This window comes from Oncorhynchus tshawytscha, linkage group LG01, assembly GCF_018296145.1.
Source record: "Oncorhynchus tshawytscha isolate Ot180627B linkage group LG01, Otsh_v2.0, whole genome shotgun sequence".
NCBI classification, from domain to species: domain Eukaryota; kingdom Metazoa; phylum Chordata; class Actinopteri; order Salmoniformes; family Salmonidae; genus Oncorhynchus; species Oncorhynchus tshawytscha.
In genome coordinates, this window is record NC_056429.1 from 33,781,694 (window position 1) to 33,806,277 (window position 24,584).

At 42.5% G+C, this 24,584-nt stretch overlaps 1 protein-coding gene across 1 annotated transcript; it reads right to left on the reverse strand.

Moving 5' to 3' along the window:
- Positions 1-1,013: 1,013 nt before the first annotated feature.
- LOC112243847 (zinc finger protein 648) lies at positions 1,014-18,360 on the reverse strand. Its single transcript, XM_024411911.2, has 2 exons — positions 18,264-18,360; positions 1,014-3,117 (listed from the first exon to the last, which is right to left on the reverse strand). The coding sequence occupies exon 2, from the start codon at positions 3,055-3,057 to the stop codon at positions 1,441-1,443; it is 1,617 nt and encodes a 538-aa protein (XP_024267679.1). The 5' UTR covers positions 3,058-3,117; positions 18,264-18,360; the 3' UTR covers positions 1,014-1,440.
- Positions 18,361-24,584: the final 6,224 nt, after the last annotated feature.

Sequence of the window (24,584 nt, forward strand, 5' to 3'; positions counted from 1 at the left end):
CAAACAAAATCAGCCGAGACCTCAGAAAAAATTTTGGAGACCTCCACAAGTCTGGTTCATCATTGGGAGCAATTTCCAAACGCCTGAAGGTACCACGTTCATCTGTTCAAAAAATAGTACGCAAGTATAAACACCATGGGACCACGCAGCCATCATACCGCTCAGGAAGGCGACGCGTTCTGTCTCCAAGAGATGAACGTACTTTGGCGCGAAAAGTGCAAATCAATCCCAGAACAACAGCAAAGGACCTTGTGAAGATGCAGGAGGAGATAGGTACAAAAGTATCTATATCCACAATAAAACAAGTCCCAAGAAACCACTGCTCCAAAACCGCCATAAAAAAAGCCAGACTACAGTTTGCAGCTGTACATGGGGAGAAAGATGGAACTTTTTGGAGAAATGTCCTCTGGTCTGATGCAACAAAAATAGAACTGTTTGGCTATAAGCACCATTGTTATGTTTGGAGGAAAAAGGGGGAGGCTTGCAAGCCAAAGAACACCATCCAAACCGTGAAGCACGGGGTGGCAGCATCATGTTGTCATCATGAAGAAGGACAATTATGTGGATTTATTGAGGCAACAGCTCAAGACATCATTCAGGAAGCTTGGTCGCAAATGGGTCTTCCAAATGCACAACTTTCAAAGTTGTGGCAAAATGGCTTAAGGACAACAAAGTCAAGGTATTGGAGTGAACATCACAAAGCCCTGACCTCAATCCTATAGAAAATGTGTGGGCTGAACTGAAAAAGCGTGTGTGAGGCCTACAAACCTGACTCAGTTACACCAGCTCTGTCAGGAGGAATGGGCCAAAATTCACCCAACTTATTGTGGGAAGCTTGTGGAAGGCCACCCCGAAATGTTTGACACAAGTTAAACAATTTAAAGGCAATCTTCCAAATACTAATTGAGTGTATGTAAACATCTGACCAACTGGGAATGTGATGAAATAAATAAAAGTTGAAGTAAATCACTCTCTACTATTATTCTGCTATTTCACATTCTTAAAATAAAGTGGTGATCCTAACTGACCTAAGACAGGGATGTTTTACTAGGATTAAATGTCAGGAATTGTGAAAAACTGAGTTTAAATGTATTTGGCTAAGGTGTATGTAAACTTCCGACTTCAACTGTGTATTTGACTAGCATAAGATTCATTAATCAATGTACATGCAAAAACATCAACAACAAAAAATCTAAATTTGCTACATATAATTTCTGAGCGTCATACATCTGCCTAAACAATTGTACTTTTTTTCCCAGCCAAACTCAGGCTTCACATTAGAACATTTAAATATAATATTTTTTTGAATGCATTTTAGAACATCCTTAAAGGTTAGCAGACTAGCAGGATGTTGCCCTAGCATGTAAAGATCAATCAGGTTGACTAAACCAACAGTGTGTACTATATGAGAGGGTAGCTCCCAAACATCAATAGCATCAATCAGTCGTCTGTGTTTCCGACAGCAGAAGCAGCAACAGTAGAGTTATGGCTCAGCATGTGCTCAGTGAGCTGAGAGGCACACTGAAAAGCCTTGTCACACTTCACACATACAAAGATCCTCCCGGCACACGTCTGCTCCTGGTGGCGCTTCAGAGCAGTTGTGCGGCTGAAGGACATGCTGCAGCCTGTGCAGTTGAAGGGCCTCTCTCCGGTATGGACGCACTGGTGACGGACCAAGCGAGACACCATGGCGAACGCCACCCTGCACTGGGAGCATTTGTGGGGGCGGATGCCGCTGTGGACGGCCTGATGCTCCAGCAGGTTGGAGGACTTGGTGAAGGATTTGGAACAGACCAGGCAGGTGTAGGGCCTCACCCCGGTGTGCACCATCTGGTGCTCTGCCATGCGGCTGGCCACGGCAAAGGCTTTCCCGCAAACGGAACAGCAGAAGGGCCGCTCGCCTAGATGGGTCCGCTCATGGCGGAGCAGGGACAGCGGCTTGTTGAAGGTCTTGCCACACTGCGTACATGGAAATGGTTTGTTGTTGGTGTGCATGTTACGCTCGTGCTTCCGCAGGTCCGAGGAGCGCACAAAGTCCTTGCCACAGGTCTCGCACACATATGGCTTCTCTCCGGTGTGCGTGCGGATGTGCTTGCGGTAATCGGAAGACCAGATGTAGGTCTTGTCACAGAAGGGGCAGTGGTACGGTCTCTCTCCGGTGTGCAGGCGCTTGTGCTGCTGCAGTGTGCCCTGGTGGGAATAGGCCTTGCCGCATAGGTCACACACATGAGCCTTCAGGCCACTATGAGTATCCAGATGACTCTGCAGATTGCTGGACTTTTTAAAGGCCCAGTTGCAGTGAGTGCACTTATAGGGCCGGTTCTCTGTGTCTCCCTCTACTCCACGTTTCTTCATGGCAGTAAACACTATAGGCACCTTATTCTTCTCACAGGCATCAATCATGGCCATAGACTTGTTTAATGGAGGGGGAATTACTAGTGATACTCCACTCTTCTCATTTCCATTTTTCCTACACACATCAAACATCTCACGCACATCACAATGCACATCAGACAGAGCCTCGTTGGGTTTGGGCCTGATCTCTCTCACCAGACGCAGCTTCAGATCGGAAGGATTCCCGCTAGACACTTTCCTCTGCGGTCTCCTTTTAGAAACCTTCTTGATGTTGCCTTCCTCTTGTTGTGACGAGTCTGAGTAGACCCCATACACGCCAGTAGAGCCTATCCTATTGCGAATATTATGTTCAATGGCCGTGGGTGAACCTGGAGGACCACAGAGGTCCTGATAGGTAGAAAGTCTCTTGTCTTCTCCAGAGTTGAGTTCAGTAAACTTCTCAGCTAGAGTCCAGGTAGGTGTTTGTGGGTTTAAATAAATCATCCCGGTGAAGCTACTACCTGAGAGGGAGTCGGTATCATCATTATCAGATGGGTTAGAGTCACTTTCCACTTTGTGAGCAGTGCTGACTGTTGCATTCTCTGAGGGCATGTGGGAAACGTAATGCATTTTGTTCATTATGTTTTTCCTGATACTTCTCTTTGAAATGTACATTTTATCAACAAACCTGTCGGAGGTCCATGAAGGCATTCCTTCAGCCATATTGGATATTATAGAGGTGGTGAATGTGGTTTGAGGTTGAGCTCACCTTCTTGGCAGTGCCTGGAAGAAAAACACAAAAACAAATACAGTGTTCTATTCATCACAGTGAAGACAAATGTACTTTTCAAACAATAACGCTATATATTTCCTAAGCTTTCACAATATTGTCATTGAGTGCATCACATACAAAATGTTTTAGTAAGTGTTATAAAACATATATTAATGCTTATAAAGCATCTATGAAGGGTTTATTAAAGTTTTAGTGCTCCTGCAAAAACACAATACAAAAGGAGAAGATGCAAGCAGTTTGTGTTCGCCTCATAACAGGCTCTGAAGCATCTGAATCCCAATAACCTGTGTTGTGTCAGGGATCCAGAGGGCAGACGTAAAAGGGGGAGGCCCAAGACATTGAGGCGAAAAACAATCGAGACAGAGCTCCAACAACATCACCAGAGCTGGGGCAAGAAGACTGGTGGAGAAGACTGCCAGAGACAGACAGAAATAGAGAGCCTTTGTTCCAGGGATGAGTGAGTGAATGTGTCAAAATCAAATTTGGGGTGGGGGTCAATGCAAATTTGATTAGCTGTTCAGGAGTTGTATGGCTTGGGGGTAGAAGCTATTAAGAATCTTAAGAATCTTGTTGGACCTAGACTTGGTGCTCCGGTACCGCTTGCCGTGCAGTAGCATAGAGAACAGTCTATGACTGGGGTGGCTGGAGTCTGGCAATCCCTGATTCTCACCAGATTGTAAGCGTTGCGGAGGTCCAGTTTGGTGAAGAATTGGGCCCCATGGACCAACTCCAAGGCGGCGGACATCAGGGGTAGGCGGGTTACGATTCTTAACTATAATCCTGTTCAGTCCTCTAATCGATGCAGGGACGTAGACCTCCATCCTTCTTTCCCACGAAGAAGAAGCCTGCACCAGCTGGGGATATAGAGGAGCGAATGAAACCTGTCTCCAGCAACTCCTGGATGTAATTGTCCATGACTGCTGCTTCAGGAGTTGAGAGGGAGTACAGACGGCCCCGGGGAGGGGTGGAGTTGGAGTTCTATGGCGCAGTCATATGGACTATGAGGGGGGTGGGTTGCCTCTTACTGAAGACCTCCCGGAGGTCGAAGTACTCGGAATGGAGAGCAGAAAAGTATTGGTCTTCAATGGATGCCTGGGGAACCCGGCCTGGCTCTTGGTAGGGAACTTTGGCATCTTGTCTGGCAGTTCTTACCCCAGTCTAGTAGGTGTCCCGTGGACCAGGAGAAGAGTTGGTTATGTAGCACTAGCCAGGGATACCCTAGGATAAGGGGGTTCTTGGGAGCAGTGATAAAAAAGAAACTAAGTCTCTGAGTGGTTCACCCCAACCTGCAGTAGAATGGGCTTGGTCTGATATTCCACCTGGCCAGAGCCGATGGGGCGTCCATCGAGGGCTTGAATCTGCAGAGAGATGGGACATTTCACGCAGGGGATTTGTAATTCTCTGGCGAAGTCTTGATCAATGAAATTATCTGCGGCCCCGGAGTGCACGAAGGCTTGAATGTGGTGCTGACGGTTGTCCCAATGAAGGGTTGCGGGTAGTGTCAGATGGTGACCGCGTAGCTGGGATGAAACTGGACAGCTCGTCAGGGTCTCCCCTTGTCCTGGTGAGCCCCAGTGTTTCCCATCAACTTTGGGCATGTAGAACGGAGATGGCCGAAACCTCCGCAGTAGAGGCAGTTGCCGTCGCGCATGCGCCTGTCACATTCCTGTGGGCTCAGATGTGTGTGTCCCAGCTGCCTTGGCTCCTCAATGCTGGGCTTGGGGTGCTCCGGAAACCAGGATACGGGAGTGGTGTCAAAAAGGCGCTGTCTCACACATTCTCGGATGTGGTTGTCAATCCTGTTGGCCAGCGTTATCAGGGACTCGAGGTCCTCTCCCAGTTCCCGATCGGCCAGTTCATCCTTGATGGAGATAGACAGACCCTGATGGAAAGCAGTGACCAGTGATTCAGTATTCCACCCACTCTCAGCAGTGAGGGTGCAGGAGTCAATGACGAAGTCAGCCACTGATCTGGCACCTTGGCGGAGGTTGAACAGTCAGCTTGCCGCTTCTCGTCCGCCGACTGGGTGGTAGTCGCTGCTCGGCACACTCGTCACAGCTCAGCAGTGAAGGCTAACATGGAGCTGCAGAAAGGTGGCTGCTGTTCCCACTCCGCCATTGCCCAAACCAGGGCTTTGCCCAAGAGCATAGAGATGATGCAGGCGATCATGGCCCTGATAGGTGTGGAATGACGAGGACTGTAGCTCGAACACCAGAGAGCACTGAGTGAGGAACCCCTTGCATCCTTTGCCTGTTTGATGGTTTGTCGGAAGGCATAGCAAGATTTCTTATAAGTGTCCAGGTTAGAGTCCCGCTCCTTGAAAGCAGCAGCTCTACCCTTTAGTTCAATGTGGATGTTGCCTGTAATACATGGCTTCTGGTTGGGGTATGTACGTACAGTCACTGTGGGGACGACGTCATCGATGCACTTATTGATGAAGCCAGTGACTGATGTGGTGTACACCTCAATGCCATCGGAAAAATCCCGGAACATATTCCAGTCTGTGATAGCAAAACAGTCTTGTAGCTTAGCACCTGCTTCATCTGACCACTTTCTTATTGACCAAGTCACTGGTGCTTCCTGCTTTAGTTTTTGCTTGTAAGCAGGAATCAGGAGGATAGAATTATGGTCAGATTTGCCAAATGGAGGGCGAGGGAGAGTTTTGTACACAACTGTGTGTGGAGTAATAGGTGCTCTAGAGTTGCTTTCCCTCTGTTTGCAGACTTAACATGCTAATAAAAATGAGGTAAAACTGATTTGAGTTTCCCTGCATCAATGTCCCCGGCCACTAGGAGCGCCGCCTATGGATGAGCATTTTCCTGTTTGCTTATGGCCGTATACAGCTCATTGAGTGCGGTCTTAGTGCCAGCATCGGTCTGCGGTGGTATATAGACAGCTGTGAAAAATATAGATGTAAACTCTCTTGGTAAATAGTGTGGTCTACAGCTTATCTTGAGATCTCTACCTCAGGCGAGCAAAACCCAGAGACTTCCTTAGATTTTGTGCACTCTGTTGTTTACAAATATACATAGGTCACCACCCCTTGTCTTACCAGAGGCTGCTGTTCTATCTTGCCGAAAAAGCCTAAAACTCAACAGCTGTATGTTAATCATGTCATTGTTCAGCCACGACTCGATGAAACATTTTTTAATGTCCCATTCGTAGGATATACGTGCTCATATATTGTCTATTTTATTATTGATTGATTGTACGTTGGCTAATAGGACCGATGGTAAAGGTAGAATACCCTCTCGGGCGACGGACCTTACAAGGCACCCGGACCGCTGTCCACGATATCTCCGTCTTTTCCTGTGAATGACGGGGATGAGGACCTTGTCGGGAGTAAATCCTTCCCGTCTGACTTGTTGAAGAAGAAGAATTCCTCCAGTACAGGGTGAGTAATCGCTGCCCTGATATCAATAAGCACTTTTCGGTCATAAGACGCGGTGGCAGAAGCACTAAGTACAAAATAAGTTACAAATAACAAGAAAAAACATACACAATAGCACAATTGGTTATGGGATTTTAAAATGGCGGCCATCTCCTTTTCAGGTGGTGTTTGTGCCTCGTTCTAGGTTGGAAAAATCAAAACATTGAGGCGTTTCCTTATCAATCTCACTGGAATAAAGACCTCCATCCCTGTCATTTTTTTTAAAGAGATTCCGATAATAGTTCACATCTCAAAATAGGACTACTTAATGTTAGATCCCTCACTTCCAAGGCAGTCAAAGTCTATTAACTAATCACTGATCATAAACTCGTTGTGATTGGCCTCTCCTCCTGGTTACACTAGTGACCATATCCCCAGCGCATCCCTGCGGAGGTGTTGCTAACATTTGACCTCAAATTTGAATGTATGAAAAATATCAGTGTTTTAGTCTTTTGAGGTTCTGGTCATGCAATCTATGCAGCATACCCAATCACTTTTTATAGCCACTGTTTACAGGCCTCCCGGGCCATATACAGAATTCCTCACTGATTCCCTAAATTCCTATCGGAACTCATAGTCATGGAAGATAATATTCACATTTTTGGTGACTTCAATATTCACAAGGAGAAGTCCACAGACCCACACCAAAAAGCTTTTGGAGCCATTATCGACTCAGTCGGTTTTATCCAACATGTCTCCGGACCTACAGTACGCATTGCCACAATCATAATCTGGATCTAGTTTTGTCCCGTGGAATAGATATTATCACCTTTGCAATCACAAAAAATAATCTGTTCAGACCCCAACCAAGGATTTTCAAAAACTGCGCTATTTATTCTCAGACAACTCAAAGATTGCTAGATGTCCTTCCAGACTCCCTCCACCTACCCAAAGACATCGGAGTACAAAAATCAGTTAACCACCTAACCAAGGACCTAAACTTAACCTTGCGTAATACTCTATCAAATCAAATCAAATTGTATTTGTCACATGTGCTGAATAGAACAGGTGTGTACGTCACTGGAGTGACGAACCACTCTTGCTGTCTCAGCCTGTTGGCTCCCCTATCTCCACTGGAATTTTCTGCCTCTGACCATCCTACTGGGCTGAATCACTGGCTTGCTTGTGCTCCTCCTTCCTTCCTGTCCTCAGGCTCATGCTGTGGGGTGATCTTTGTGGACTAGAGGCGACAGGTAGCCTAGTGGTTAGAGTGTTGGGCCAGTAACCAAAAGTTGGTTGATCGAATCCCCGAGCTGGCAAGGTAAAAATATGTTGTTCTGCCCCTGTACAAGTCAGTTAATCCACTGTTCCTAGGCCATCATTGTAAATAATAATTTGTTCTTAACTGACTTGCCTTGTTAAATAAAGGTAAAATGGATGTTTAATGTTTTAAATATCCTCAGCCTTATCTCAGGGTAGTAAGTTGGTGGCCTGTTGATATCCCTTTAATGGTGTGGGGGCTGTGCAGGTCATATCCTGTCTGGTTGTCCCTGTCCAGGGTAACTTTGAATGCTCAACTATGAAAAGATAACTGACATTAACTCCCAAGGTGCTGACCCTCTACCACCACTGTGATTAATATTTGACCCTGCGCATCTTCTATGAATGTTTGAACATCTTGAAGAACGATCTGGGCTTAATGGCCATGTAGGAATGTTTGAAAAACAGATGGTGCTGAATCCAGACCTTAATCCTTTTCTCTCCAATATTCTCCTATTTCTGAGATATTTGAATGACATTTTCGTGATCTTTACAGGCACCCAGGAAGAACTTTTGGAATTCCATGCTTATCTTAACTCTATGAATGGACACCTTCACTTCACCATTAACTATAACCAATCACAAATCAGTTTTCTTGATGTGATGGTTATTAACGACAAAACCTCCCTCTCTACAGATCTCTATAGGAAACCTACGGACAGGAACACCCTCCTTAGAGGTGACAGCTTTCATTCAAGTCCACTTATTAAAAGTCTCCCTATAAGTCAATTCAGTCGTATCAGAAGAATATGCAGCTCTGATGCTTCTTATCAGAAACAGACCACGGACCTCAAAAAAAGATTTAAGGAAAGGGGGTACAAAGACAATTGGGTAAAACATACCAATGATCGTTTTGAAGGACTAACATAGTCGGAAAGCCTACAACCAAAAGTCAAAAAAAGGCAGAACATGTCCAATCATGCTTTACCCAATACTCACCATTGGAGAAGGCATTTAAGGACATTATCAGGAAGCACTGGTACCCCCCCCACAGGACAAAGATTTAAGATCAAGGGCCTGATTACCTGCATGTACACCAATGTTATTTACATGTTGAAATCTTACCTAGGGAAAACCCATAGAAGCCTTAAGATATCTATTAGTGAGCACCGCAGCAATATACGGTCAGGTGAGACAAAAAAAATCAGGTTGCTGCTCATTTTGCACAAACTGGACATCCTATTAGTTGTCTGAGATACATTGGAATAGAAATGGTCAAGATTTCATGCAGGGTAGGGGACATTGAGAGGAAACATCTTCAAAGGGAATCTTTCTGGATCCACAGGCCCAACACACTGTCTCCTCTTGGCCTTAACGAGGCGTTTTTATAGTTTCGACATGTCTAAATTGTGTTTAATATCCTAATTGAATACTGTATGTGTATGTATAGTACTGCAAATATTGATCACATCCTCTTTGAATGATCATATATTTTGCTACATTGAATGTTAATATTGTGAAACTATGTTTACCTCCTGTTCCAGGAAGTGATGTCACTGAGTAATGCCCCTATATATAGGACCTTCCACCCCCACCTGGGATAAGGATGCCGGATGTTGTTGTAAATAAATATCACCTGGGAGAATGAGCAGCAGTGTACAGCGTTTTGCTTTCTGTTTTCCATGAGTTTGCCTACAACTCCAGCACCTGCAGAAAGTACCTGGATGTGCATATGTTCTTCAGCTTTTGTACTTAATGGCCAAGTACTCTTATAATTTCCACCTGGCACAACCAGAAGAGGACTGGCCACCCATCAGAGCCTGGTTCCTCTCTAGATTTTTTCCTAGGTTCCAGCCTTTCTAGGGAGGTCTTCCTAGCCACTGTGCTTCTACATCTGCATTGCTTGCTCTCTGGGGTTGTATGCTCGGTTTCTGTATAAGCGCTTTGTGACACCTGCCGATTTGATTGATTGATTGGTGTAGGCCTACACGTGACCAAGGAATTACAACCGGTGTAAAAATGCAATATCACATTTGACTAAACAGGTTTTAAGTCAGAATAAATCATTAATAAATGTGCAAGAAATTGCGACAAAAACAAGTCCATATTAGGTTACTAGATATCACCTCCTAATGGCTTAGAGTCTAGGGGGTTAAGAGAATAAAACATAAATGTGTGAAATTTGCATTTATGTTGTCTAGGAACCAATCTCTTCAAGTATAATTTTGGATGCGGACGGTATTTCAAATATTTTCAGACAGATCAGAGGCCCCTGGCCATTGAGTGGGATTCGACCCTGGATCCGACGGTTATATACATAATGTGGGATCTGACCTGGTCGGATCCCAGGTCAGATCTCCAGTAATCGGGTACGGGTAGATTCATGAAGACCTCTAGTTGATTTTCTGTTAACTCATACAAAAATAATGTTGTTGACTTGTCCTATATTCATATTTGTGGTATAAGTTGGAGAAAAAAAACACTTAAAACACTTATATTTCCTCAGAGGATGATGTCGCATTAATATATTTTATGATCGATATAGCTCACATCCTTCTGTTGGGGTATGCCCACACCGTTCCAACACAGAAAAATGGCTTTTTAACATACTTAATATACATTTTTTGGGAAGGAAAAGTATTTAATTCATATTGTAATTAAGTACAGGTCATATTTCATAGATATCTGGAAACACTGGAAAGTTATTTTAACATACAAACACATGGCATGCAGCAATTCGCTGCTAAACACTAGCTCAGCACCTGGATTAAAAAATCTAGTTAAGTTTCATGTCAAGTCCAACAGCAGTTACCTAGCCATCTGCAGCCATCGCCCAACTATTTTGAGATCAAAGTTACACTGTTCACTGCAGCTGTGTCGATGCATTAGTAACCATAAAATAAAAGTACAGCTGTCACGCTCACCAACAAATGATAGTTTTCAAAAACCGAATTTGAATGATTTCAGTAGACTATTTAAATTTCTGTGTTTTTTTTATTTAATTTCACCTTTATTTAACCAGGTTGGCCAGTTGAGAACAAGTTCTCATTTAGAACCGCGACCTGGCCTAGATACAATTGAGCTAAGGTATGGCGAAATACTCTGTCATAGGCCTATTTATCAGGGGCATCAATTGGCTATGTTCCTTTTGGACATCTTCTCTCAAATTCTCTGCTATAAGAACCAATTTCATGAACAATTGAATTTTATTCACATTTGTGAAACACAGTTGGCGTGAAGCTAGCTTTCAGGTTTTGGCAATGGATTTTTGCACTCTGATGACATCACGACTAGGCTACCTGTTGGTTGACTTTAAATGACTGCCAGGGGATCCCCTTTCATCAAACCAAATGTGTCAATATCATTTTGTGACAATTGCACATTTGCTTAATGAAAAGAGCCACTGCATGTGACACGGGGTAAAATAGGCTACTTGTTGTTGGTGAGGAGGAGGACGCAGCGGGAAAGACTGATAACCCTTAGTCTATGTAAATTGAGTTTGTGAAACATTGAGTCGTTCTTTGCTAATGTGAATTAGAGACAGAATGAAAAAGAGTACAGGGAGGGAAAACAGACAGGCAAATCATCTGAATGGGACTCATTTATGCACATTGTGGATATGGAGGGAAAAAGGTTGCCCATATTTTCAAGACCTGAGCTATTTAATTTAATTGTTTATTCAATGTACTAGTTTATTTAGGCTAATTTATTAATTTAGGCTTTGACTATTTAGTAAGATATTTAAACTGGGTATTTTCTTTGTTTAAAATAAGTTTAACTAAGCTTATATTATAAAGGAGAATGGGATCCACCAAAATCATTTGTGTTCCTGGATCCTTTCACAGCTGTGTTGAAACAATGACTTATCAATAACACAAGCCCAGCTCATTTAATCCCTACCATTGTGTCACTGAGTTGTCATAATGCTTCAGCAAATGTACATTATCCCAGGGGCGCTGGGAGACACAATGTAATAAACCTAATGTATGTCCCTCTTACTGCCCTGAAGGCCTCTGCTGATCCTACAGCTATTGTATGCAGTAATCATGTGCCTATGAACCAGAGTTATACTGTTAGCAATGAGGTGGTGTGCCCTAGCAGGAAGTCCACTGTGTGCAGTTCACCCTGCACTAACATAAATAACCTAAGCATGCCTACGTCAGGTATGCGTAAATGGTTGTGAAGGAGTCAGGTGCAGGAGAACAGATATTGTGTAGCCAACAGTCTTTTATTTTGGCGAACCAAAAACACACGGCAATGTGAACACGAAATAACAATATGGGTTAACATAACCCAGCGCAACAGACCACACAAAGACATGAGGGAAACAGAGGGTTAAATACACAACACATAATGAGGGAAATGAGAACCAGGTGTGTGGGAAAACAAGACAAGACAAATGGAAAATTAAAAATGGATCGGCGATGGCTAGAAGACCAGCGACCTCGACCGCCGAGCACTGCCCGAACAAGGAGAGGCATTGACTTCGGCAGAAGTCGTGACAGTCTACCTCTGCTAAGCAATAATAAAGCATCCCAGAAAAGTGCTAAAAATAGCCCATGTTAACATATGTAGTTTAAGAAACAAGGTTAATGAAATCCATAATTTGCTAGTAACAGATGACATTCATATTCTGACAATCTTTGAAACTTACTTAGATAATATATTTGATGATACAGTGGTAGCAATATATGGTTATAAGAGCTACAGAAAAGACAGAAATGCTAAAGGTGGAGGTGTGGTCGTTTATATTCAGAACCAAATTACTGTAAAGCCGTGAGAGGATCTCATGTTAAATACTGTTGAAGTAATATGGCTACAGGTTCATCTGCCTCACCTAAAGCCTATTCTGGTGGGAAGCTGCTATAGACCACAAAGTGCTCACAGTCAGTATCTGGATAACATTTTTGAAATGATTGATCATGTATGTGATATCAACAGAAAGGTATATTTTCTGGATGATTTAAATATTGACTGGCTTTCATCAGGCTGCCCACTCTAGAGAAAGCTTCAAACTGTAACCAGTGGTGTAAGTACTTAAGTAAAAATACTTTAATGTACTACTTAAGAAGTTTTTTGGGGTGTCTGTACTTTACTTTTTTAAATAACTTTTACTTTTACTTCACTACACGCCTAAAGAAGATAATGTACTTTTTACTCCATACGTTTTCCCTGACCACCAAAAGTACTCGTTACACTTTAAATGCTTAGCACGACAGGAAAATGGTGAAATTCACGCACTTATCAACAGAACATGTGGTTATCCCTACTGCCTCTGATCGGACTGTCAACCTACCAGGGTAGTTACAAACAGCACAGGAATGAAATCATCAACATGTATTGATGACATCTTTACTGATGCTGCAGAAATGTGCTTGAAAGCAGTATCCAAACCCATCGGTTGTAGTGATCACAATATAGTAGCCATATCTAGGAATACCAAAGTTCCAAAGGCTGGGCCTAATATTGTGTATAAGAGGTAAAACAATACGTTTTGTAGTAATTCCTATGTTGTTGAATATTTGTTGGTCCGTGGGGTGTAATGAGAAGCAACCAGATGCTGCACTTGACACATTTAATGAAATTGAATTCCAGTTACTGATAAGAATGACTATAAAAACTGTTAAATACCCATGGATTGATGAGGAATTGAAAAATTGTATGGTTGAGAGGGATGAGGCAAAATAAACATACTGCAAATTGAGAAATCATGTGACTAAACTGAATAAAAAGAAGAAGAAGCTACACAATGAAACAAATATAAATCATAGTAAAAAATAATGACATAAAGAATGATAGTAAAAGCTTTGGAGCAACTTAAATGAAATTTTGGGCAAAGGCAAACTCCGCTCCATCATTCAATGAATCAGATTGCTCATTCATCACATTGGCAAGATTATCAAATTTAGGCATGACATGCCAGCATCAAACGCTGATACTACACATCAAGGTATATCTGACCAAATTATGAAACACAAGCATTGTAATTTTGAATTCCCTAAAGTGAGTGTGGAAGAGGGTGAAAAAAGTATTGTTGTCTATCAACAATGACAAGCCACCAGGGTCTGACAACTTGGAAAATTACTGAGGGTAATAGCGGACGATATTACCACTCCTATTTGCCATACCTTCAATTTAAGCCTACTAGAAAGTGTGTGACCTCAGGCCTGGAGGGAAGCAAAAGTAATGTTCCCTACCTAAGAATAGTAAAGCCGCCTTTACTGGCTTAAATAGCCAACTAATCAGGATGTTATCAACCCTTAGTAAACTTTTTTTTAAATGGTGTTTGACTAGTTTATAGTAAACAAATTGACAACAGACTTTCAGTACGCTTATAGGCAAGGACACTCAACAAGCACAGCACTTAAAGAAATGACTGATGATTGGCCGATAGAAATTGATAATATAAAGATTGTGGTGGCTGTTTTGTTAGACTTCAGTGCAGCTTTTGACATCATTGATCATAGTCTAATGCTAGAAAAACGTATGTGTAATGGCTTTACACCCCCTGCTAAATTTGTGGATAAAGAGTTGCCTGTCTAACAAAACAGAGGGTGTTCTTTAATGGAAGCCTATCCAACATAATCCAGGTAGAATCAGGAATTCCCCAGGCTCGAGTCAAGTGTGATATTTGTCAGCATAAAGTGACTCATTCGTGTACTAGTTGTGGCTTTCGTTCAAAATAAATAAGTTATACTATAATGCAGAGTTACCAACACATTCTTTCTGATCATCTTTTATAAATAAAATGTTTGACCAAGTTAATCTGCTCATGTTGTGTGTGTATGTGCATGTGCAGTAGACTGATCGCCATAGACAATCTGCAGAAAATATTGTAGCCTAATGTTGAAAGGATTCCGATTTATTGATTGGGAATGGCATGGATAGGTCTAAAAAATATCAGGAGAACTTCTCTCTTCAAGTATGCATCTTTTATTAACTATCCGGATGGTAGGCTACAATTGTGTCATGGATGACACAATTGGCAAATTCTGTAAGCCCAAAGGATATCTACATTTATTTTAGAAGAAGAAAAAGGCTATTATAATGAGTTAGACCTAAGTTATAGAAATACCCTACCAAAATATGTCTTAACACACAGCACTCACTAGCGTCCTAAAATCACCACATAAACATCCTCTAATGTAAAGAATATGGTCAACAGAAACTAAATGAACAGATCTCTGAACACCTCAAAATATTCTACATCCAATTATAGCATTGTCATAGTGGGAATTCGCCTACTAACCTAGACCTTCAAATCCCAATTGTTGGAAATAACATGGGAATGCAGATGGGAGACTCCACCTTACGTAGCCTATTCCAAATAGGGAGGCGAGGGGGGGGGCTGTCACTTTGCTATACCCTAAATTTAGCTGAAATGACGCACCTGATATTAATAAACACACTTCCAAACGTGGGTCTGCAGCATACCCTCTTCCTCTCTGTCAAAAAAAAACGATCCCCACAAGTTATTAGAGCAGTAAAAATAAATGTTTTGTCATACCCGTGGTATACGGTCTGATATACCATGGCTGTCAGCCAATCAGCACTCATGGCTCGACCACCCACTTTATAATTAAGCAACAAGGCAGAAGGGGGTGTGGTATATGGCCAATATAACACAGCTAAGGGCTTATCTTAAGCATGACGCAATGCGGAGTGCCTGGATACAGCCCTTAGCCGTGGTATATTGGCTATATTCCACAAACCCCTGAGGTGCCTTATTGCTATTATAAACTGGTTACCAATATTATTAGAGCAGTAAAAATAAATGTTTTGTCATACCCGTGGTATTTAAAATAATATAAAATATATATATATTATTTAAACTTTATTTAACCAGGAAGGGCTCATTGAGATTTAAAATCTCTTTTTCAAGAGCGTCCTGGTCAAGATAGGCAGCACCAAGTCATTACAAAAATTACAGACAAACAACATGGAAAAACTACAAGTAATCCAGTAAAAGCCATAGAATTCACAAGAGTATAACAACAACAATAATCAAAAACAGAAAATTAAAAACATTGACCGGTCAGGGAATCAGTCTAAACATCATTCATCCGTGATTTAAAAATACCAATCGGGACAAGTTCTTCCAGTTTAAAAGTATTTTATAAGGCGTTCCAAGATGATGATGCAGAGTACATGAAAGCCCTTTTATCAAATTCAGTTTGGACATTTGGAACAGTTAGCAGGATAAAGTCCAGCGAATGAAGAGAGTACCCACCACATTTCTGAACAATACAAATGCCCAAATAAAAAGGTATTAAACCCAAAATGGCTTTGTAAATAAAGGTATACCAGTGACTGAGCCTACGAGTGACTAGAGAAGGCCAGCCAACCCTGGTATACAAAGTGCAGTGGTGCGTAAGGGTTTTGCAGTTTAAAATAAATCTCAAAGTGCCATGGTAAAGGGTGTCAATTGATCTTAAACACTGAGCGGAAGCATTCATATATAAAATATCCTCATAGTCTAGTAAAGGCATAAATGTAGCTGATATACTAGCCTCCTTCTGGTTCAAAAGAAAAACAGGCCTTATTCCTAAAATAAAATCCCGATTTCAGCTTAATTTTTTTTGTAAATGGTTGAATATGCAATTTAAAAGAGAGGCCGTCATCAACTAAAATTCCAAGATATTTATATGAGGTTACAGTCTCAATCTCATTGCCCTGACAGGTAATAATAGATGAAAAGTTCAGAGGTCTATTTCTTGCTTTAGAAAACACCATTAGTTTAGTTTTGTCAGTATTGAGGATAAGCTTCAATTGACACAAGGTATGTTGAACAGTATAAAAAGCAGTTTACAAGTTCTGGAAAGCTTTTGTAAGAGACGAGGGACAACAGTAAATAACAGTATCATCAGCATAAAAATGACGTTGCGCATTTTGGACATTTTTGTCTAAATTATTTATAGAAATAGTGAATAAGAGAGGACCAAGTACACAGCCTTGGGGCACACCATTACAGACAGACAATTTAACAGACATGAGCCCATCAAATTGAGTGCACTGAGTTCTATCAGACAGATAGTTAGCAAACCATGCAACTGCATGCTCCGAAAGACCTACACTCGACAATCTCTGTCTTAGTATATAGCATGATCAACTGTATCAAAAGCTTTAGAGAGATCAATAAAAAAGTGAGACACAGCGCTGTTTTTTGTCAAGGGCTTCAGTGAAATCATTTAAAACCTTCATGGCTGCTGTCATTGTGCTATGCTTCTTCCTGAAGCCCGATTGGTACATTGATAAAATAGAGTTAGTAAATAAAAACTCTTTTAGCTGTTCACTCAACAAGGGATTGAAGTATTTTCACCAGGGGTGACAGATTTGAGATTGGCCTATAATTATTTAAGAGTTGGATCTCCCCCTTTTAAAAGTGGTAGGACAAATGCTGATTTCCAGATCTTTGGAATTTCATTACATTCCAGGGTATACACACAGGCTGTCAGACAATCAGAATTCAGGGATCGAACCACCCAGTTTATAATTTCAAAACCGCATTCCAGCGGTGTCTGCATTCGTCAATTACCTCCACTGTATCAGGGAGTGCTCTGGGTCGTTTGCAAATTCAGAGCGTTACATTCAGAGCGTTATCATATTGTCTGTTCGTATATTCAGAGCGCACACTGGACGCTCTGGTCGTGGAGTAGGGTTGATTCGAGCGTTCTGACCTCACAACAGCAGTCAAGCAAACTGGCTAAAGTTGGATAGCTTGTTACAGTAGCTACTTCCAGACACAAATGAGAGATAACTTAACTCTGACCATTTCACTCGCTCTAGCAGAGTTGGTAAGGCTGTTTTGATGTTATCTAGAACGTTAGTGACTAACTGTGCTGCTGGCAATAATTTAATTACGTTTTTTTTTTGCAGCCCTTTAGGCTACTGACACTGGTCAGATTCTACCGGTAATGCACGTTTGTAAATTCGTCAGTTATTCTGCGCTCTGGCACATTCAGTGCTCTGATATAGGAGTAGATGGGCAGAGTGAATTTACAAACTGCTGACAATCTGTAGAGTAGGTTCAAATGAAATGTCATTCAACATTCGCGACAGACAGGTGACGTATGGTTTTCGTCAATACAAACGGACAAAATAGAAACTTTGCGTCGGGTATACCCAACAGGTTGCCCAACTCTTAGTTTGTGGTGAAACCCTGCGACAAACTTTATGACACACTTTATAACACAGACTCTATAATGCATGTTTATCGAAATGTTTCATCCGATTTTACTCAATTGTAGGCTAAAATGTATTCTGTATGTAATATTTCGCAATAATAATGTTTGCTTACACGCCACTAAAATAAACGACTATCGTGACAGCAGTCAAATGCCTGATGATCCTTAAAATCACTATAATAAGATGCCCATTCAATAAGAGGCTCGGCGCCTATAGGCTGTACGCTATAGCCTGTCTATCATAAACTGTCAAAAGATATGCGCATCTCTTTCTCACTAGAAAGCTTAGTCATTCATTCATAGGCTGCATTATGCCACTTACCTCTACAACGTTCCCCTATCTCCCCCCAAGCAAACCATGAGCATACTCCTCTCAGCGTGCGAACCATATAGTAATTTAAGACATGCCAAACTCGGAGTGGGCGGGGCTACTGAAAATGAACCATAATGTGGGGACAGTTTGTGCATCCTACACTGATATTAAGTCATGCACCCTCTTCACTATCTGTATGCCAGGCCCAGGGGTACAACTTTCAATAGGGACCGGCGGGGACATGAGCCCCCCCCCCACATTCTGAAATTGCATTCTTGTCCTTCAAGTTTTATCATTGCTGTGATATACAAAACCTGGCTCCAGTGTGCTTTAGGACCATGTGGTAGGCTGTTTTCTAGTTTCAGACTGCTGGATTCAGGACAGCATGGACATCACAGAGCAGAGGGTGTTGACAGGCTGTGTGAAGGCAACGCTTCTGAAAGGATACATTATAGGACCAGCACTGGAGAGATGAACAGAGGCAGCTGCTGTCTGTGTAATGCCTTTTCTCTTAGTTTTAAAAGCAAGCAGAGCAGACACTGGCAACTCTTTAGTTGACTAATCTAGCTGGCAAAGTAACTGTTGTTTGACAGACAAAAAAATGATTTATTCCCAGTGCTGAGCTACTACTGTAACTAACATGTTACGTTAGCTCATGTTTCATCCCCTCTCAACTGAAGTGAATGAACTACTACTGTTAGCAGCTAGTTAGCTAGCTATTAGCTACCACAGACAGTTCAGCTCTAAAAAATAAAATTAAATCAAATTTTATTTGTCACGTGCCGAATACAACCTTACAGTGAAATGCTTACTTACAAGCCCTTAAACAACATTGCAGTTTAAGAAAAATACCCCGCCATCCCCCAAAAATAAGAAATAAAAGTAACCAATAATTAAAGAGCAGCAGTAAAATAACAATAGCGAGGCTATATACAGTACAGAGTCAATGTTGTGGGGGCACCGGTTAGTCAAGGTAATTGAGGTAATATGTACATGTAGGTACAGTTATTAAAGCGACTATGCATAGATAATAACAGAGTAGCAGTAGCGTAAGGCAAGGGGGGTAGTGCAAAAAGTCTAGGTAGCCATTTGATTAGATGTTCAGAAGTCTTATGGCTTGGGGGTAGAAGCTGTTTAGAAGCCTCTTGGACCTAGACTTGGCGCTACAGTACCGCTTGCTGTGCGGTAGCAGAGCGAACAGTCTATGACTAGGGTGGCTGGAATATTTGACAACTTTTAGGGACTTCCTCTGACACCGCCTGGTATGGCAGGAAGCTTGGCCCCCAGTGATGTACTGGGCCGTACACACTACCATCTATAGTGCCTTGTGGTCGTAGGCCGAGCAGTTGCCATACCAGGCAGTGATGCAACCTGTCAGGATGCTCTCAATGGTGCAGCTGTAGAACCTTTTGAGGATCTCAGGACCCATGCCGGTCAGGTCTCCGACCTCCTCCCTATAGGCTGTCTCGTCGTTGTCGGTGATCAGGCATACCACTGTTGTGTGGTATGAAACATGTTGGTATTACAGACTCAGAAAGGGGGATGTTGAAAATGATGGTGAAGACACTTGGCAGTTGGTCAGCGCATGCTCGGACTACACGTCCTGGTAATCCGTCTGGCCCTGCGGCCTTGTGAATGTTGACCTGTTTAAAGGTCTTACTCATATCGGCTGCGGAGCGCGCGATAACACAGTCGTCTGGAACAGCTGATGCTCTCATGTATGTTTCAGTGTTACTTGCCTCGAAGCGAGCATAGAAGTAATTTAGCTCCTCTCGTAGGCTTGTGTCACTGGGCAGCTCTCAGCTGTGCTTCCCTGTGTAATCTGTAATAGTTTGCAAGCTCTGCCACATCCGACCAGTGTCGGGACCGGTGTAGTACGATTCGATCATAGTCTTGTATTGACGCTTTGTCTGTTTGATGGTTCGTCTGAGGGCATAGCAGGATTTCTTATAAGCTTCTGGGTTAGAGTCTTGCTCCTTGAAAGTGGCAGCTCTACCCTTTAACTCAGTGCGGATGTTGCCTGTAATCCATGGCTTCTGGTTGGGGTATGTACTGTACGTACAGTCACTATGGGGACAACGTCATCGATGCACTTATTGATGAAGCAAGTGACTGATGTGGTGTACTCCTCAATGCCATCATGTTACTTCCTTTTGTCCCGTTTCAACAGAAGTACATGTTATTATGTACCATTGTACCATTAGCTAGAACTAGCCAAAAGTTGGCTAATGTTAGCTAGCTAGCTAGCTCACTAACTTTAGCTATTAATGTACCTCAATCAGACTAGACCTGAATCAAACAATGAAACTAGCAGCCAAACAATTGAAGATTGATATTCAGATGTTTTTTCAACGCAATGTGAGTCTTTATTAGTCAGTATGCCAATGTAACATTATCTGTCTGTTTCCCTAGCTAATTACCTATTTTTCACACTGACACAGTATAAGCATCTCTACAGGCGTCACTGTCATGGTGCACAGTCAGTACACAACACTATGCTCATCATGTCTTAGCAGGATCAGATGGTGACAGATGTATCTGCAGGGTCAGACAGCCATTCTACAGAGCTCAGGTGAATTTTGCAGTATATTATAAAAATATGGGGCGGCAGGGTAGCCTAGCGTTGGACTAGTAACCGAAAGGTTGCAAGTTCAAATCCCCGAGCTGACAAGGTAGAAATCTGTCGTGCTGCCCCTGAACAGGAAGTTAACCCACTGTTCCTAGGGCGTCATTGAAAATAAGAATTTGTTCTTAACTGACTTGCCTAGTTAAATGCCAAAATATTTAAAAAATCAGTGAATGGATACAAAGTTCCATCTTGAGTTGATGGGTAGTTTACAGTCTTGGATCTGGGAATAATGGTCATTTCAATTATTGAACCAATGTTTCTATTCGTGGATTATATAATGTATAATGTACACCAAGGTAATTCTTTGTCATGCCTCATCTGAGAAGGATCAGATGGTGACAGGTCTCATCGGGGTCAGGAAGCCAGGGAAGACCTGTCTGTGACGGCGCAGAGGTGAACTTTTGCAGATACAACACTTTATTCTCTCTGGGCAGCAAACACTGGACAAGCAAGAAGCTTCAAAGATTGAAATTATTGTAAGGCAGACTGACAAATCTTAAAAGTTGATTTCCAAACTGTATCCCTATGACGCAAAACATGTAAAACAAAAAATGTGAGGAAGATCTGGGCGATGCTATTGATGATGATGAATGGATACAGATATGTTAGAATGCCCATTTATGTTCATAACATTTCAGACATAAATTATTGCATTTTAAGATCATTCATAGAATGTACTATATTCCAGTGGAACTCAATATCATGCACTCAGAAATGTAATTATTCTGCTGGAGATGTAAAACACAAAAGGGGACATATTTGCATATGTTATGGTCTTGTGAAGACTGGCTGAATTATGGCAGAGTATGTTATTTTATCTCAGCATGTCTACAGATTCTCCCTTCTCCCTGTTTTTGTTTGCTTGTAAATGTTGACACTGGAGTCTGTTTTAAGAAACAATGTAACCTAGCATTTATAGTGGCTAAGAAATGCATTGCTATTAATTGGAAGGTTGGATATCCTCCCACAATGGATGGAAGAATTTTTGAATTTTTGAATTTTTATTTCACCTTTATTTAACCAGTTAGGCAAGTTGAGAACAAGTTCTCATTTACAATTGCGACCTGGCCAAGATAAAGCAAAGCAGTTCGACACATACAACGACACAGAGTTACACATGGAGTAAAACAAACATACAGTCAACAATACAGTATAAACAAGTCTACATACGATGTGAGCAAATGAGGTGAGATAAGGGAGGTAAAGGCAAAAAAAGGCCATGGTGGCAAAGTAAATACAATATAGTAAGTAAAACACTGGAATGGTAGATTTGCAATGGAAGAATGTGCAAGGTGGAAATAAAAATAATGTGGTGCAAAGGAGCAAAATAAATTAAATACAGTAGGGAAAGAGGTAGTTGTTTGGGCTAAATTATAGGTGGGCTATGTACAGGTGCAGTAATCTATGAGCTGCTCTGACAGTTGGTGCTTAAAGCTTGTGAGAGAGATAAGTGTTTCCAGTTTCAGAGATTTTTGTAGTTCGTTCCAGTCATTGGCAGAAGAGAACTGGAAGGAGAGGCGGACAAAAAAATAATTGGTTTTGGGGGTGACTAGAGAGATATACCTGCTGGAGCGTGTGCTATATGTCGGAGATGCTATGGTGACCAGCGAGCTGAGATAAGGGGGAACTTTACCTAGCAGGGTCTTGTAGATGACATGGAGCCGGTGGGTTTGGCGACGAGTATGAAGCGAGGGCCAGCCAACGAGAGCGTACAGGTCGCAATGTTGGGTAGTATATGGGGCTTTGGTGACAAAACGGATTGCACTGTGATAGACTGCATCCAATTTGTTGAGTAGGGTATTGGAGGCTATTTTGTAAATGACATCGCCAAAGTCGAGGATTGGTAGGATGGTCAGTTTACAAGGGTATGTTTGGCAGCATGAGTGAAGGATGCTTTGTTGCAAAATAGGAAGCCAATTCTAGATTTAACTTTGGATTGGAGATGTTTGATATGGATCTGGAAGGAGAGTTTACAGTCTAACCAGACACCTAAGTATTTGTAGTTGTCCACGTATTCTAAGTCAGAGCCGTCCAGAGTAGTGATGTTGGACAGGCGGGTAGGTGCAGGTACCGATCGGTTGAAGAGCATGCATTTAGTTTTACTTGTATTTAAGAGCAATTGGAGGCCACGGAAGGAGAGTTGTATGGCATTGAAGCTTGCCTGGAGGGTTGTTAACACAGTATCCAAAGAAGGGCCAGAAGTATACAGAATGGTGTCGTCTGCGTAGAGGTGGATCAGAGACTCACCAGCAGCAAGAGCGACCTCATTGATGTATACAGAGAAGAGAGTCGGTCCAAGAATTGAACCCTGTGGCACCCCCATAGAGACTGCCAGAGGTCCGGACAGCAGACCCTCCGATTTGACACACTGAACTCTATCAGAGAAGTAGTTGGTGAACCAGGCGAGGCAATCATTTGAGAAACCAAGGCTGTCGAGTCTGCCGATGAGGATGTGGTGATTGACAGAGTCGAAAGCCTTGGCCAGATCAATGAATACGGCTGCACAGTAATGTTTCTTATCGATGGCGGTTAAGATATCGTTTAGGACCTTGAGCGTGGCTGAGGTGCACCCATGACCAGCTCTGAAACCAGATTGCATAGTAGAGAAGGTATGGTGAGATTCAAAATGGTCGGTAATCTGTTTGTTGACTTGGCTTTCGAAGACCTTAGAAAGTAGGATAGATATAGGTCTGTAGCAGTTTGGGTCAAGAGTGTCCCCCCCTTTGAAGAGGGGGATGACCGCAGCTGCTTTCCAATCTTTGGGAATCTCAGACGACACGAAAGACAGGTTGAACAGGCTAGTAATAGGGGTGGCAACAATTTCGGCAGATAATTTTAGAAAGAAAGGGTCCAGATTGTCTAGCCCGGCTGATTTGTAGGGGTCCAGATTTTGCAGCTCTTTCAGAACATCAGCTGAACGGATTTGGGAGAAGGAGATATGGGGAAGGCTTGGGCGAGTTGCTGTGGGGGGTGCAGTGCTGTTGACCGGGGTAGGAGTAGCCAGGTGGAAAGCATGGCCAGCCGTAGAAAAATGCTTATTGAAATTCTCAATTATGGTGGATTTATCAGTGGTGACAGTGTTTCCTATCTTCAGTGCAGTGGGCAGCTGGGAGGAGGTGTTCTTATTCTCCATGGACTTTACAGTGTCCCAGAACTTTTTTGAGTTAGTGTTGCAGGAAGCAAATTTCTGCTTGGAAAAGCTAGCCTTGGCTTTTCTAACTGCCTGTGTATAATGGTTTCTAGCTTCCCTGAACAGCTGCATTATCACGGGTGCTGTTCGATGCTAATGCAGAACGCCATAGGATGTTTTTGTGTTGGTTAAGGGCAGTCAGGTCTGGGGAGAACCAAGGGCTATATCTGTTCCTGGTTCTAAATTTCTTGAATGGGGCATGTTTATTTAAGATGGTTAGGAAGGCATTTAAAAAAAATATCCAGGCATCCTCTACTGATGGGATGAGATCGATATCCTTCCAGGATACCCCGGCCAGGTCGATTAGAAAGGCCTGCTCGCTGAAATGTTTCAGGGAGCGTTTTACAGTGATGAGTGGAGGTCGTTTGACCGCTGACCCATTACGGATGCAGGCAATGAGGCAGTGATCGCTGAGATCTTGGTTGAAGACAGCAGAGGTGTATTTAGAGGGCAAGTTGGTTAGGATGATATCTATGAGGGTGCCCGTGTTTAAGGCTTTGGGGAGGTACCT